The sequence below is a fragment of the Scyliorhinus torazame genome, chromosome 18 (assembly GCF_047496885.1).
Source record: "Scyliorhinus torazame isolate Kashiwa2021f chromosome 18, sScyTor2.1, whole genome shotgun sequence".
NCBI classification, from domain to species: Eukaryota; Metazoa; Chordata; class Chondrichthyes; order Carcharhiniformes; family Scyliorhinidae; genus Scyliorhinus; species Scyliorhinus torazame.
This window is the reverse complement of record NC_092724.1, coordinates 55,809,690-55,823,859: the sequence shown is the minus strand read 5'-3', so window position 1 is coordinate 55,823,859 and position 14,170 is coordinate 55,809,690. Positions and strand designations below refer to the sequence as shown.

Here is a 14,170-nt window from a genome sequence, read left to right as displayed (position 1 = left end):
AGGAGTGTAATGGAATACTCTCCACTTGCCTGGATGAGTGCAGCTCTAACAACACTCAAGAAGCTCCACACCATCTAGGGCAAAACAGCCCACTTGATTGCTCCCCCTTCCACAAACTTTTAATCCTCCATCACTGGTGAACAGTGGCAGCTGTGTGGACCATCTTTGAGATGCACTGCAGGAACTCATCAAGGTTCTTTAGGCAGCACCTTCCAAACCCACGATGACTACCATCTGAAGAACAATAACAGCAGATACCTGGGAACCCCACCACCAGGATGTTCCCCTCCAAGTCATTCACCACCCTGACTTGGAAAATTATCACCATCCCTTCACCGTCCCTAGGTCAAAATTCTGGAACTCCCTCCCTAACAGCACTGAGGGTGTACCTACACCTCAGGGACTTCAACAGTTCAAGAAGGCATCTCAACAACACCTTCCGAAGGGCAACCCGTGATGGGCAATGAATGCTGGCCTAACCAACGACACCCACATGCTGTAAAATAATGTTAAAAAAATCTTTTGTGTCACTGTATCAAGCTAATAACAATTAATCTCATCGGCACGTGCACTCTTGTGGCATTTGAATACACTGAAAAGCCATCAATGTATCTAAGGAAGACATTGGTAACAGTCCGTATTTCAACAGTAATTATTCAGATGATTCTGAATTATTTGATAGATCGTGGAAAAAAAGAAATCCGAGATAATAGAGCCAATATAGTCTTTAACAAAGCATTCTAGTATGTTGGATTTTCTTTCCTAGCTTCCCACTAGAGCAGATCATTGTGGTTTGGGCTCACAACTAATGGCAGTGCTGCACTGTTAGATCAAGCTTCCTTCAGTTATAGAATTGGTCTGACAACCTGTCTTGTGCTGCAGCTTCAGATGGACATTGGATTATCCTGTGGTACTATTTGGAAAACTGCGGGGAATTATATCTGTGCATAGAGACAGCAAAGCAGATGGACATGTTCTCGGTTGAATCCCTCACTTGAAAGAGTCCAAAACCAACGGAGCAGCACTCCCTCAGTATTGATGTCGTACCCACAACCCTCTGATCCAAAAGCAAGGGGCCTACCAACTGGGCCAAACGACACTAAGGGGGTTTACTGTTTATTGATTTTTATATGTTCTTAAAAATGTCAAAAAAATTAATTACTGTTTTTCTTGTTTTTAAATGCTTCCTCTCCCTTTCCTGCACTATTGCAGGCAACACCTTTTACTGACTGAGTCCCACCCTGTGGTGATATACATCACTGTAAATACACAAGGGGTTAATGTAAATACACTAGGACTAGATAAACACTAGAGGGAGCACCAGAGACATCATGACACACAGACATTCAAACAATAGGTCAGTAAGATAGGTCACGACCAATGGGCAGTCAAGCCACACACACAGCTGACACTACCACAAGGGGGCTACCCATATAAAAGGACAGGGCACACATGCTCTTTCTCTTTCCATAGGCGACGCTCAAAGAGACAGGAGCAGATCAGGGAAGCATCACACCCACTGCATGGATTAGAGCAGACTGGTTAGTTAGTTGAGTTACTATAGTTAGATTAGCAAGAGAGTCAAATCCAAGTAGGAGAATTGTTCACGGTTCACCAAATCTTAGATTGAACCAACGCCTTCGTTTGGTGTATACTTGATCAGTTAATTGCATCGTGTGCAATCTGTATTTCCCCAGGGTGAACAACACGACAGACCCCTCCCCATAATCTTTCACATTGGACTCTTTTTATAAAAACCACAAATCTTTAAAACTCATCTTTGACTAATCCTTTGACCACCCTTCCTGCTTCTCATTTCTTTTGGTGTATTTATTTATATCTGTAAAGTGCCTTGGGATATTTGCTATGTAAATTAAAGTTACTTTATATAAGTCTCGTTTGCAACAGCAGACTGGATCGCGGTTGTACAATTCACCTTTTACCATAGGAATATAGCTAGGTAATTCAGGTTTAAAATCATGAGCAGTAATTTTAGGACCAATATCTGGAAATGCTTACAGACAGAATGGACATTGTATGGAATAATTCGCAAGACAAACCAGTGGGAACGAACTCGCTGGAATCAGATAAGAAGCATTTGAATCTTACCAGCAGGAAGTTTAGAATCATTTTGAATGGATGAGTTAAGGTGGCTGAATTGCCTTCCCATTCATGATAACTGTTACAAACTCCACGGAGGTTACAGTGTGCAGACTATCCAGTTCCCCGTGAGCTCTACCGAGTACAAACTCCCCCTGGTAATGGGGCGGGGCTTCACCCTTAAGAGGGAAGCCCATTGAGTGTAGGTCGGGGCGGGAGACCCTTCAGGAAGTGGAGTAGTTATATGTACGTATTAGTAAACCATTATTTTTGCATCCTACCTTTCGTTCCTTGTGATCACTCTGTGCGGATTCTACAGAAACTTTGTGATTTATTTTTTCTGAAACCAGATTTAACAAAAGATGGGTGCAATTCTGTGTGTTTCAGAATAAAACTGAAATAAAATTAATGCAATCTTTTGAAATTATGATGTTAATCCAGTTAGTCCCCTAAATAAAGTTAGTGTGCTGTTTAAATTTTCAATAATCCCACAGTGGGGGGAATAAACAGTTGGATACAAAATTGCCTCCGTGATAGAAAGCAAAGGCTGGCATAAAATATTTTTATGACCGGAAAACTATTTCCAGAGGGGTTCTGCAGGGGTCAATATTAGGTCCTTACTGATTTACTCTTCCTAGTGTGTGTCTGAAATTAAAAGTCTGACGATGACCATGAAACCATTGTTGGTTGTTTTAAAAACCCATCTGGTTCACTAATGGCCTTTAGGGAAGGAAATCTGTGTCCTTACCTGGTCCGGTCCACATGTGACTCCAGACCCACAGAAATGTGACTGACTCTTAAATGTCCCCTCAAGGGAAATTAAGGATGGGTAATAAATGCAGGCCCAGCCAGCGACGTCCATATCCCATGCAAAAATAATAAGTGTGATGTCATGCATTTCGGAAGGGTGAATAAGGAAAGGGAATATTGCAATAAATTATGGAATGATGCCCCTTTAAGACCAAAGTGGGCTGGGGAAAATTTTGAAAGAGGATTAATTTGTTAATGAGTCGCAAAAAGTTGGTTTACAGTGGCAAAAGGTGATTAAGAAGGCGAATGGAATTTTGTCCTTCATTGCTAGAGGGATGGAGTTTAAGACTAGGGAGGTTATGCTGCAATTGCATAAGGTGTTAGTGAGCCCACACCTGGAGTATTGTGTTCAGTTTTGGTCTCCTTACCTGAGAAAGGACGTACTGGCGCTGGAGTGTGTGCAGAGGAGATTCACTTGGTTAATCCCAGAGCTGAAGGGGTTGGATTACGAGGAGAGGTTGAGTAGACTGGGACTGTACTCATTGGAATTTATAAGGATGAGGGGGGAATCTTATAGAAACATATAAAATTATGAAGGGAATAGATAGGATAGATGCGGGCAGGTTGTTTCCACTGGTGGGTGAAAGCAGAACTAGGGGGCATAGCCTCAAAATAAGGGGAATTAGATTTAGGACTGAGCTTGGGAGGAACTTCTTCACCCAAAGGGCTGTGAATCTATGGAATTCCTTGCCCAGTGAAGTAATTGAGGCTCCTTCATTAAATGTTTTTAAGATAAAGATAGATAGTTTTTTGAAGAATAAAGGGATTAAGGGTTATGGTGTTCGGGCTGGAAAGTGGAGCTGAGTCCACAAAAGATCAGCCATGATCTCATTGAATGGCGGAGCAGGCTCGAGGGGCCAAATGGCCTACTCCTGCTCCTAGTTCTTATGTTCTTATGTTTCCTGAGTATTACATCATTAGGTTCCAAGAAATGTCTGTGCTCTGACACTGCCATGGAGGTGAAGAATGAAAGAGTATATAGAAAGCTAATTGCATTGGTGTTAGCTTTTTTTTTTAGCCTGTCTTTGTGGCATACAATTCAGAGCACACTGAGAATCATGTATCACAAACCACAGAATTGCTATTGGGGGGAGGCCATTTGGCCCATCCTTTCTGCACCGGCTCTCTGAATGACATCATGACTTCATACTAGTCCCCTGCCTTTTCCCTATACCCCTGTACATTGTTTCTTTTAAAATAATCATCGAATGACCTCTTAAATTCCTTGATTGAATCTGCCTCCATCACAGTTCCAGGTAGTGAAATCCAGACCCGAACATCACCCAAATTTTTTCTCACATCACATTTGCTTCTCTTGCAAATCACTTTAAATCTGTGCCCTCTTGTTCTTAATCCTTTTACGAGTGGGAACCGTTTCTCCCTATCTATTCTGTTCAACCTCTTCATGACTTTGAACATCTCTATCAAATCTCCTCTAAGTCACTTTCTCTCCAATCCATCCTCATAACTGAAGTTTTCCATCCCTGGAATCATCCTTGTCAACATCCTCTGCACTTTCTCCAAAGCATTCAATTCCAGCTGAGGTCTAACTAGTGTCTTGTATAAGTTCAGCAGAACCTCCTTGTTCTCATACTCTATGCCCCTATTAATAAAGCCCAGAATGAAATTTTCTGCATTAACTGCATTTGAACCTGATATGCCACCTATCTGCCCCATTCCCCCACCCTGTCTATGTCCCTTTGAAGATCTACACTGTCCTCATCACGGTTTACAGTACGTTTTGTGTCATCTGCAAACTTGGAAATTGTCCCCTGCACGCCAAGATCTAGATCATTAATATATTATGAAAAGCAAGGATCCAATACAGACCCCTAAGGAACACCACTATAAATCTTCCACCTGCCCAAAAAATATAAGAATAATCTTTTATTGTCACAAGGGGCTGTTTAGCACAGGGCTAAATCACTGGTTTTGAAAGCAGACCAAGGCAGGCCAGCAGCACGGTTCAATTCCCGTAACAGCCTCCCCGAACAGGCGCTGGAATGTGGCGACTAGGGGCTTTTCACAGTAACTTCATTGAAGCCTACTTGTGACAATAAGCGATTTTCATTTCATTTTCATTTCATTTCAAGTATGAAGTTACTGTGAAAAACCCCTAGTCGCCACATTCCGGCACCTGTTCGGGTAAGCCGGTACGGGAATGGAACCCACACTGCTGGCCACCTTCTGCATTACAAACCAGCTGTCTAACCCACTGAGCTAAACCGGTCCAATCCATTGACCGCTACTCTCTCCTTCATTTTATTCAGCCAACTTTGTATCCACGTTGCTACTGTCCCTTCTATAACTTTTCTCACAGGTCTGTTGTCTGGCACTATATCGAATGCCTTTTGAAAGTCTCTTCCAATGTTTGTGTTGGTTCAGGTTGATGGAAGTCTTCACTAACACCACTGTCTTGCTGTTCTTGAGCAGGTTCTTTTGTATTCTATAATGCCCGATGATTCCTTCTCAAATTCTGTCCTTGTTCTGTCATTACTGTGCATGATCCTGGACCTGCCTCTTGTAGTACAATAGCTTTTTTAGACCATCCATCAGGATCCTCAATCCTTACAACATTGCTTGTTAACAAAGATTTAAGACTCCTGGTTCTCTATTATAGTCTCTCGCACCTCAGTATCATGCAGTCCAAAAACAATTTGATCTCTAATCATGGAGGCGTTGCGAAGTTGCACATCTTCACTTTCAGCTTAATGTTAGTAAGATAACTATTGAATGATTCGGCAGTCTTCTGCGTGCACATTCGAAAAATGAACCTTTCGTATGTTTCATTCTTCTTGGGTATACAATGCTCGTCAAATTTTTTGATCACAGCATCAAATTTCTTACTGTCTTCCTCTTTCTCATACGCAAATGTATTATATATTTCAATTGCCCGCGGGCCTGCTACCGTGAGCAATAATGCAATTTTTCTCTCACCCGGCTGTGCCTGCAGCCTGGTAGCTGAGACATAGTGTGAAGTGCTGCTTAAATGCGTGCCAATTTCCATCCGCATTACCAGTAAGTTGAAGCTGTTCCGGAGCTTTCAGACTTTCCACTTGAAGAACCGCATTTTTCTTGTAGCAATGTTTTGTCTTTGTTTGATGACTGTGCCATCCAAATCAACCCTGGTACCATGTTATTTCATGTACTATGATAATAAATGAATCAGTGGATGACAGAACATCTAGTTCAAGACTAGTTGTTTAATGTTGAATTAACTGTGGGTAAACTAAACTATTGCTAATCAAACAGTGGATCTTTTAACCATGCTACCAGCAGCTTCTGTAACTCTGATCAAGACTGGCTCTGTCCAGTTCCAGTGTCCTGTTCCTCTTGCCTGACACCTAGTGGTCTAGGCTCTCTACACTGTTATCTACACTGTTACTGGATATCATTACAGAGTTTCCACTGCCATTCAATTATGGCTGATATGTTCCTCATCCCCATTCATCTGCCTTCTTCGCATAACCCCTGATCCCCTTAGTAATCAAGAATACCAGATTTATGCTTGAGTTATTGTTACCTACAAGGCTACAGACCAAAAGCTGGAAGGTGGAATTAGACAGATTAGTTCTTTCTTAGAATGCAAAAACTAGGAGCAGGAGTAGGCAATTTAGCCTCTTGAGCCTGCTCCACCATTCAACATGATCATGGCTGATCTCATCATGGCCCCAACTCCACCTCCCTGGCCGTTCTCCATAACCCTTCAACCCATTACGAATTAAAAATCTGCCTCAATCCTCTTTAAATTTACTCACTGTCCCAGCATCCACTGCACTTTGGGGTAGCGAATTCCAGATTCGTGACCCTTTGGGAGAAGTAGTTTCTCCTCATCTCAGTTTTAAATTTGCTACCCTTTATCCTGATACTATGACCTCTCATTCTAGAATGCCCCACAAGAGGAAGCATCTGCTCCACGTCTATTTTATCCATACCTTTTTTTATTCATCTTGTAGACCTCAATTTAATCTCCCCTCATTCTTCTAAACTCGAGAGAGGGTATAGGCCTAAACTGTTCAATCTCTCTTCCAAAGACAAACTGCTCATTTCTGTAATCAATCTAGTGAACTGCCTCTGAACTGCCTCCAATTACACTACATCTTTCCTCAAATAAGGGGACCAAAACTGTGTACAATACTCCAGGTGCAGCCTCACCAATGTCTTGTACAGTTGCAACAACACTTCCTTACCTTTATACTCTATTCCTTTAGCTATAAATGGCAACACTCCATTTATTACCTGCTGTACCTACATGCTAGTTTCCTGCGACTCAGGGCCACCCAGATCCCTCTGTACACGAGCACCCCAAAGTCTCTCCCCATTTAGATAGCAAGTTGCCTATCCATTTTACTGACCAAAATGGATGACCTCACACTTGTCTACATTAAACTCCATCTGCCACATTTTGGCCCACTCTCCTAACCTATCTATACTCATTTGTTTTTTAAATAAATTTAGAATACCCAATTCATTTTTTCCAATTAATGGGCAATTTAGCCAATCCACCTATCCTGCACATCTTTGGGTTGTGGGGGTGAAATTCACGCAAACACGGGAGAATGTGCAAACTCCACACAGGCAGTGACCCAGAGCCGGGATCGAACCTGGGACCGCGGCGCCACCATGCTGCCCTGCTACATCCGTTTGTAAGGTTCTTATTTCCTCATTGCAACTTACTGTCCCACTTATTTTAATGTCATTCTGCAAATTTGGCTTTTCAACCTTTTATCCCTGTATCCAAGTTATTAATATAGATTGTAAATAGTTGTGGCTCAAGGAGCAAACCCTGTGGCATCCCACTAGTTACATCATGCTATCCAGAAAATGACCCATTTATCCTGCCACTCTGCCTCCTATCGGTCAGCCAGTCTTCTATCCAAGGTAATAAATTACCCCTAACCCCATGTGATCTAACCTTGTGTATTAACGTTCTGAGTGGCACCTTATCAAATGCCTTCCGGACGTCCAGATATACTATATCTACAGGATCCCCCATTTCAAATAACTCCAGCAAAGTAATCAAGCATGATTTACCCTTCATAAACCATGCTGATTCCGATGGAATACGTTTTGACTTTCCAAATGTCCTGATATTACTTCCTTGATAATGGATTCTAACACTTTCCCAACAACAGTTGTGAAACTAACTGGTCTGTAATTTCCTACATTCTGCCACCTGCCTTTTTGAATAAGGGCTTTACATTAGCATTTTTCCAATTCACTGGAGCCTTTCCCGTATCCAAGAGATTTTGGAATATTGTAACCAATTGATCCACTATCTCTGCTGCCACTTCTTTTAACAACCTAGGATGTAGGCCATCAGACCCTGGGGACTTGGCTGCCTTCAATCCCAATAATTTGTTGAGTGCCATTTCCCTATTGATGCTGAATGTTCTAAGTTCCACCTTTTCAATTACCTCTGAATTACCCATGCCTATGGGGATAGTTAGCACTGTTGCTTCACAGCACAAGGGTCACGGGTTTGATTCCTGCTTGGGTCCCTGTCTGTGCGGGGTCTGCACCTTCTCCCTGTGTCTGCGTGGGTTTCCTCGGGGTGCTCCGGTTTCCTCCCACAAGTCCCGAAAGGCGGGCTGTTAGTTGAATTGGACATTCTGAACTCTCCCTCTGTGTACCCGAACAGGTGTCGGAGTGTGGCAACTAGTGGCTTTTCACAGTAACTTCATTGTGGTGTTAATGTAATCCTACTTGTGACAATAATACAGATTATTATTATTATTGTATTTTAAACCAAGCCCAGCTGGTAAGTAATCCTTGCAGAAAGTAACAATGTTGAAGTGAGTTGGATAGTTAACGTAGCTGCCACAGTAACTCAATGACTAAATTGAGCTATTGAAAAATGTATGTGTGGGCATGAAGCGAAGCCAAGGCATATCTTCACGTAATCATTCTCAATCAAAAAACATGCAACACTGTCTAGGTTCATGTGAAAACTATGCATCTACCTCAATACAACACATGGGCCATCTTGTTCATTGCGGCTCATTACCATATTACTTGGTTAACCATTAGACAGAAATCCAAGCTTTTTTAAATTGCTTCATGTTCCATGGTATGTCAGTCTAATTATGGTTGGTGTTTTTTAGTTGCCCCCAGTTTATCCAAAGTTGAAGAAGGAGATCACAAAGAGTCGACGCCATCCCTTCAGCAAACCACCAGCTAGATCTCCATTGTCTGTTGTCAAATTGGAAGCATCTAGTGACGAGGGTGAGTGAATTATTTCAAGTTTGCTTCCAAGGAAATAACATGTTGGAAAGTGTTGCTGCGAAATTGATGTTTGGATCCTGTTTTTAATTGAAAATCAAAGGTGAACAGCCATGGGGTGTAGTACAAGGCAGAACTAAGGTGAATTCTGGGGGAAAAAAAGCAAGGTAAATTGGAAAGTAGTGATTAAAAAAAAAAACTAAGAGATTGATAAAGATTGAAGTAGATTAAGTGGCTGTGTGAGGCATCTCAATTTTAATATAACAACTTCCAGTTACATAAGACAATAATGTAGAGGAACTTTACAGAGCAAGGAGAGAAGAAAGCGAGTAATAAACAAAAAGTAGATGAAGAAAGAAAGAAATGCTGAGTAATAGCAAGAAATAACTTCTATTTTATACAACACTTTTCATATCTTCAGGACACCTCATTGTTACACTGTCAATTGATGAGTTTTGAAATGCACTTGCTGTTGTTTTGTAGACTAATGCAACTACCAATTTGGACACAACAAGGTCCCATTGCAGCAAATTGAAACAGTTTTTTTATTGGTGAAGTTGCTGAAGGAAAGAATACAACTTTTTGATTCAGATGTTAGAATGGCTGAGCCAAACTGACTCAAACTGACAATTGAAGAGTGAGGGGAATCCACAAACGGCAAGGATCAGAGGTTTGAAAGATGCAAGGCAGGAGCCGGTAACAGAGATACACTGGGGGAAGTAAAGGGATGGACTGGATTTCAAATGTGAGGGGTTTAAATTCAGTATATTGAAGTGCAGAGAGTCAGTGTAGAGGAGTGAGGATGGGGCTGCAGGACAAGTGGGGCTTGTCTCACAAGATTGCTAGACAGCTACGTTTCGGCCAAGTTACCATTTATGAGGGTTTGGAGATGGGAAACTAGTAAGAAGGCCATTGGAGCCGTGGTAATAGAAGTATGAATAGTGGTTTTGGCAACTGAGGGCAGCATAATGTAGCAGGGAATAAACAATACGATGGCATGGGAAGAATAGAGCCAGGTGATACAGCTGAGTCAGAATTGTAGAGAAGAATGGAATATATACAATGATTTAGAAGCAAGAAAAGGAAATAATTGAAAAGATTAGTGGTGATACTATTATCAGTGAAATAGAGGCAAATAAGAATTTTCAGGAATGAGTGGGAGGTTAGGAATGAATGTTGCAATTTGGGTGTTGGTAGAGCCTCATCGCACCTGGAAGTGATATTCAAGTTTGGGCAAACTAAGGAATTAGAATCATGCTTGGAAAAAGAACGTCCTGAAGGAACTGTGGATCAGCATTCAACTTGAACAGTGGATTATACACCATTACATATCTCACCCAATCTGAGGGTGGCAGTGGCATAGTGGTATTCTGGATGAGTAATCTAGAGGCCTGGTAACCTGGGTTTGAATCCCACCATGGCAGATGGTGAAATTTAAATTCAATAAAAATAAGCTGGAATTAAAAATCTAATGACCATTAAATCATTGTCGATTGTTGTATAAGTCCATTTTGTTCACTAATGTCCTTTAGGGAAGAAAATCTGCTATCCTTACCTGGTCTGGCCTACATGAGACACACTCTTAACTGCCCTCTGAAATGACTTCGTAAGCCACTCAGTTTGAGGGCAATTAGGGATGGGCGATAGATGTTGACACAGCCAGTGATACCCACATTTCATGAATTCCTTTTAAAAACTAATCTCATTGACTTCAGGGAAAGGAACATCTGTGCTATATAGCACCTGTTTTATATCCCTGCTGAAGCTAATTTTAACCCCAATGTCCTGAGTTTAATGCAGTTAAGATTTTTAGTTGCCCATTGAAAGAAATATGAATCAGGACTTAATAGTTCAGTCAATCCACTAGAAGGAGACTGAGGTTGTGAAAATTGAGGATGGAGTCTGAAGGAAACTAATTAATGTGGCATTCAATCTGTTACAAAAGAGTGGAGGGCAAAGCACATCACAGTTAGTGATCCAACAATCCCAGCAGCTGCTCATGGTGCCACCCACGAATTGCAATAACTTAATGCTATTCCCAGTATTCTGTTCAAACCAATGCTCAATGTACTGATTTCCTTATTGCTTTTAGTGCTGCAATTTACAATTAAGAGCAGTGTAGACATAGTGGTGTATGGTCAGGAAGGTTATAAAGAATAGAGTATGTTATGATTGAATTACAGATAAGCTATTTTAAATAATAGGATATTTTAAGGCCAAAGAATTACAAAATTACATTAATCTTGACACATGTTTTTTTTTATGGGGCAATTTAGCGTGGCCAAATCTACCCTGCACATCTTTGGGTTGTGGGGGTGAGACCCACACAGACACAGGGAGGGTGTGCAAACTACACACCGTCAGGGACCTGGATTCGAACCTGGGTGTTCGGCGTTCTGAGACAACAGTACCAGCCACTGAGCCACCTCTGGCAAATGTTGATACTTGACGAACTAATGAACCACAAATGAGTAAACGCTAAAATTAATATGTCAAAATATTGTTCAGTTATAACGGAAAGGTGTGCTTAATAATAGTCTTTCATTTACAAAACATTTGGGTTTCTTTGGGTGCGATCCAATGGCCACGCTGCAGCGGAAAAGTAGCTCGCGGCGGTGCAGCGTGGCTTATGAAAGCCGGTACACCCCGCTCCCGGAATCTACCCTGCTTGCCACACCTCGCAAGATTCAACGCGATCTTGCGAGATGTTGTGATATAAATTCCACCCATTATGGGCGGGATTACGTTTTGGCAAATCTGCATATTAGAGCGAGGCAGTAAGCCTCACTCTGTTTTGCAGATTCCAAGGCACTTGAAGCTTTTCGATTCATCCCCTTCACTTCAGCGACCTCGGGCGAGCGCCGTTCAGCACTGGTCCCCACAAACGGGGACCAGATAGAACGGCACTCGTGAGGGTCCCCGAGGGGATCGGAGGCCCCCAGCTGCATGCCCTTTGGACAGGGTGGCCCCATGGCAGTGCCACCTGCGCACCCTGGCATTGTCACCTGAGCACTGTCTACTTGGTATGAGGAACAGTTAAAGACTCTGGGTCTGTACTCGTTGGAGTTTAGAAGGATGAGGGGGGGATCTGATTGAAACTTACAGGATACTGCGAGGCCTGGATAGAATGGATGTGGAGAGGATGTTTCCACTTGTAGGAAAAACTAGAAGTAGAGGACACAATCTCAGACTAAAGGGACGATTCTTTAAAACAGAGATGAGGAGGAATTTCTTCAGCCAGAGGGTGGTGAATTTGTGGAACTCTTTGCCGCAGAAGACTGTGGTGGCCAAATCACTGAGTGTCTTTAAGACAGAGGTAGATAGGTTCTTGATTAATCAGGAGTTATGGTGAGAAGGCACGAGAATGGGGATGAGAAAGATATCAGCCATGATTGAATAGCAGAGCAGACTCAATGGGCCGAGTGGCCTAATTCTGCTCCTATCTCTTATGGTCTTATTGCAGCGGCACTGCCAAGCTGGCATTTGCTTGCACATGTGCGTGATCGGGCCGGGGGTGCCCGGTGTCTTTTGGGGAGGGGGCGGGGACCCGGCCATAGTGCTTTCGGGCTTGAGGGGGAGGTCAGGATCATTTCGGAGGGCTCTGAGATTGGGCCGCCATTTAAAAATGGCGCCCCAATCTCTTGCTACACAGGGGAGTTCCAGCGAGTGGTGCTCCCCACTGTACAAAATAGGGCTCTGTGCGGCCTTGGGCGCACATTCCCCGTTCAGGCCCCTTATACAATGCGAGTCGGCACTGCGAGCACTGGGAAACATGCAGCAAAACGCGCTCGCTAAGGGGCTTTGTTTCCTTTTGGGAGTATCGCGCCCTTTGCCTTTATGACCCCAGAGTTGACATTGAATTCCAAGAATTTGGAAGTACAAAGGCCTACAGAGGTGTGATTGTCCAATGAGTGCTTTATGCACGCATGATAAAGTCTCTGGAGTGCAAATTCATAGATAGATAGATAGAATTTACAGTGCAGAAGGAGGCCATTCGGCCCATCGAGTCTGCACCGGCTCTTGGAAATAGCACCCTATCCAAGGTCAACACCTCCACCCTATCCCCATAACCCAGTAACCCCACCCAACACTAAGGGCAATTTTGGACACTAAGGACAATTTACCATGGCCAATCCACCTAACCTGCACAATTCACTGGAGTTATTTTATTACAAAGGAATCTAACACAACACTAATGTAAACGGTTAAACCTAGGACTATATTTAACTGAGTGCCATTAAACTGTTAATTTCTTGAACTGGAAAGACATCACGAACTTAAATTGCCTATGGGTGAGATTCTCCGGCCTCCCAACCGCGGGTTTTTGGGAGGAGAGAGGCAGCGCGTCGGGGTTCTCTACTCCCGCTGCTGTCAATGGCAATTCCCATTGAAACTACCCCACGCCGGGCTGGAGGAAAGTTCCCCAGATAATCACAGCACGATCACTGGCCTGAGACAGCAGGCGGTTTGTGATTCATCCTTGGCATGTGTGGTTGAAATGTCAGCTTTCTTGTCTTCGTCATTTGTAATTTACTAATGCAAAGTAGAAGATTTTCAAGACAGGCTCTTTCCCTTCAGTCAACAGGTTGATGACCTTTTGCTTTAAAGCTTGACTATTACCATGTTAAGGTTGACCTTTAGAAGAGTGCACAATTGTAACAGTGCTGGCGTCAGCAAGTACGGGGGTGGTGTCAAATGGGCTACCTGCTGTTCAGATGACTCCGATTTCTGTTCTCCTTTGTCTTATTTTGTTCCCCTGTTTATTAAGTCTCTGATGGTGATAGTTTACTGTTTGCCTCAAGTGTTTCTGTTGCTCGTTATTCATTTTATCTTTTTAATTTCTTATTTTTAATTTTTAATTTGTAATTTTCAAAGATTGTTAGCTCGCTGATGTCGACGTTTCCACCTTGCCGTGACCGTTGCTGCTTTGTACCTGTTGGTCAAAAAAGAAATGAAAGTTATTCAAATACTTGGAAAACGAGAAAGTGGGCCTAAAAAAGGGGATGGCTGATCGGCAGAGAGGGGGGTGGGTGGGGCA

General features: G+C 42.7%; 1 protein-coding gene across 3 annotated transcripts in view; it reads left to right on the top strand.

Annotated features, from left to right (window-relative positions):
- Nucleotides 1-14,170, top strand: part of kdm4b (lysine (K)-specific demethylase 4B) — a 1,116,292-nt gene that overhangs the window by 936,633 nt on the left and 165,489 nt on the right. For all 3 annotated transcript variants that reach the window (XM_072482756.1, XM_072482755.1, XM_072482757.1), the window contains one exon: nucleotides 9,015-9,135. In XM_072482756.1, the coding sequence (XP_072338857.1) occupies nucleotides 9,015-9,135 (121 nt within the window). The remainder of the gene's footprint in view (nucleotides 1-9,014; nucleotides 9,136-14,170) is intronic.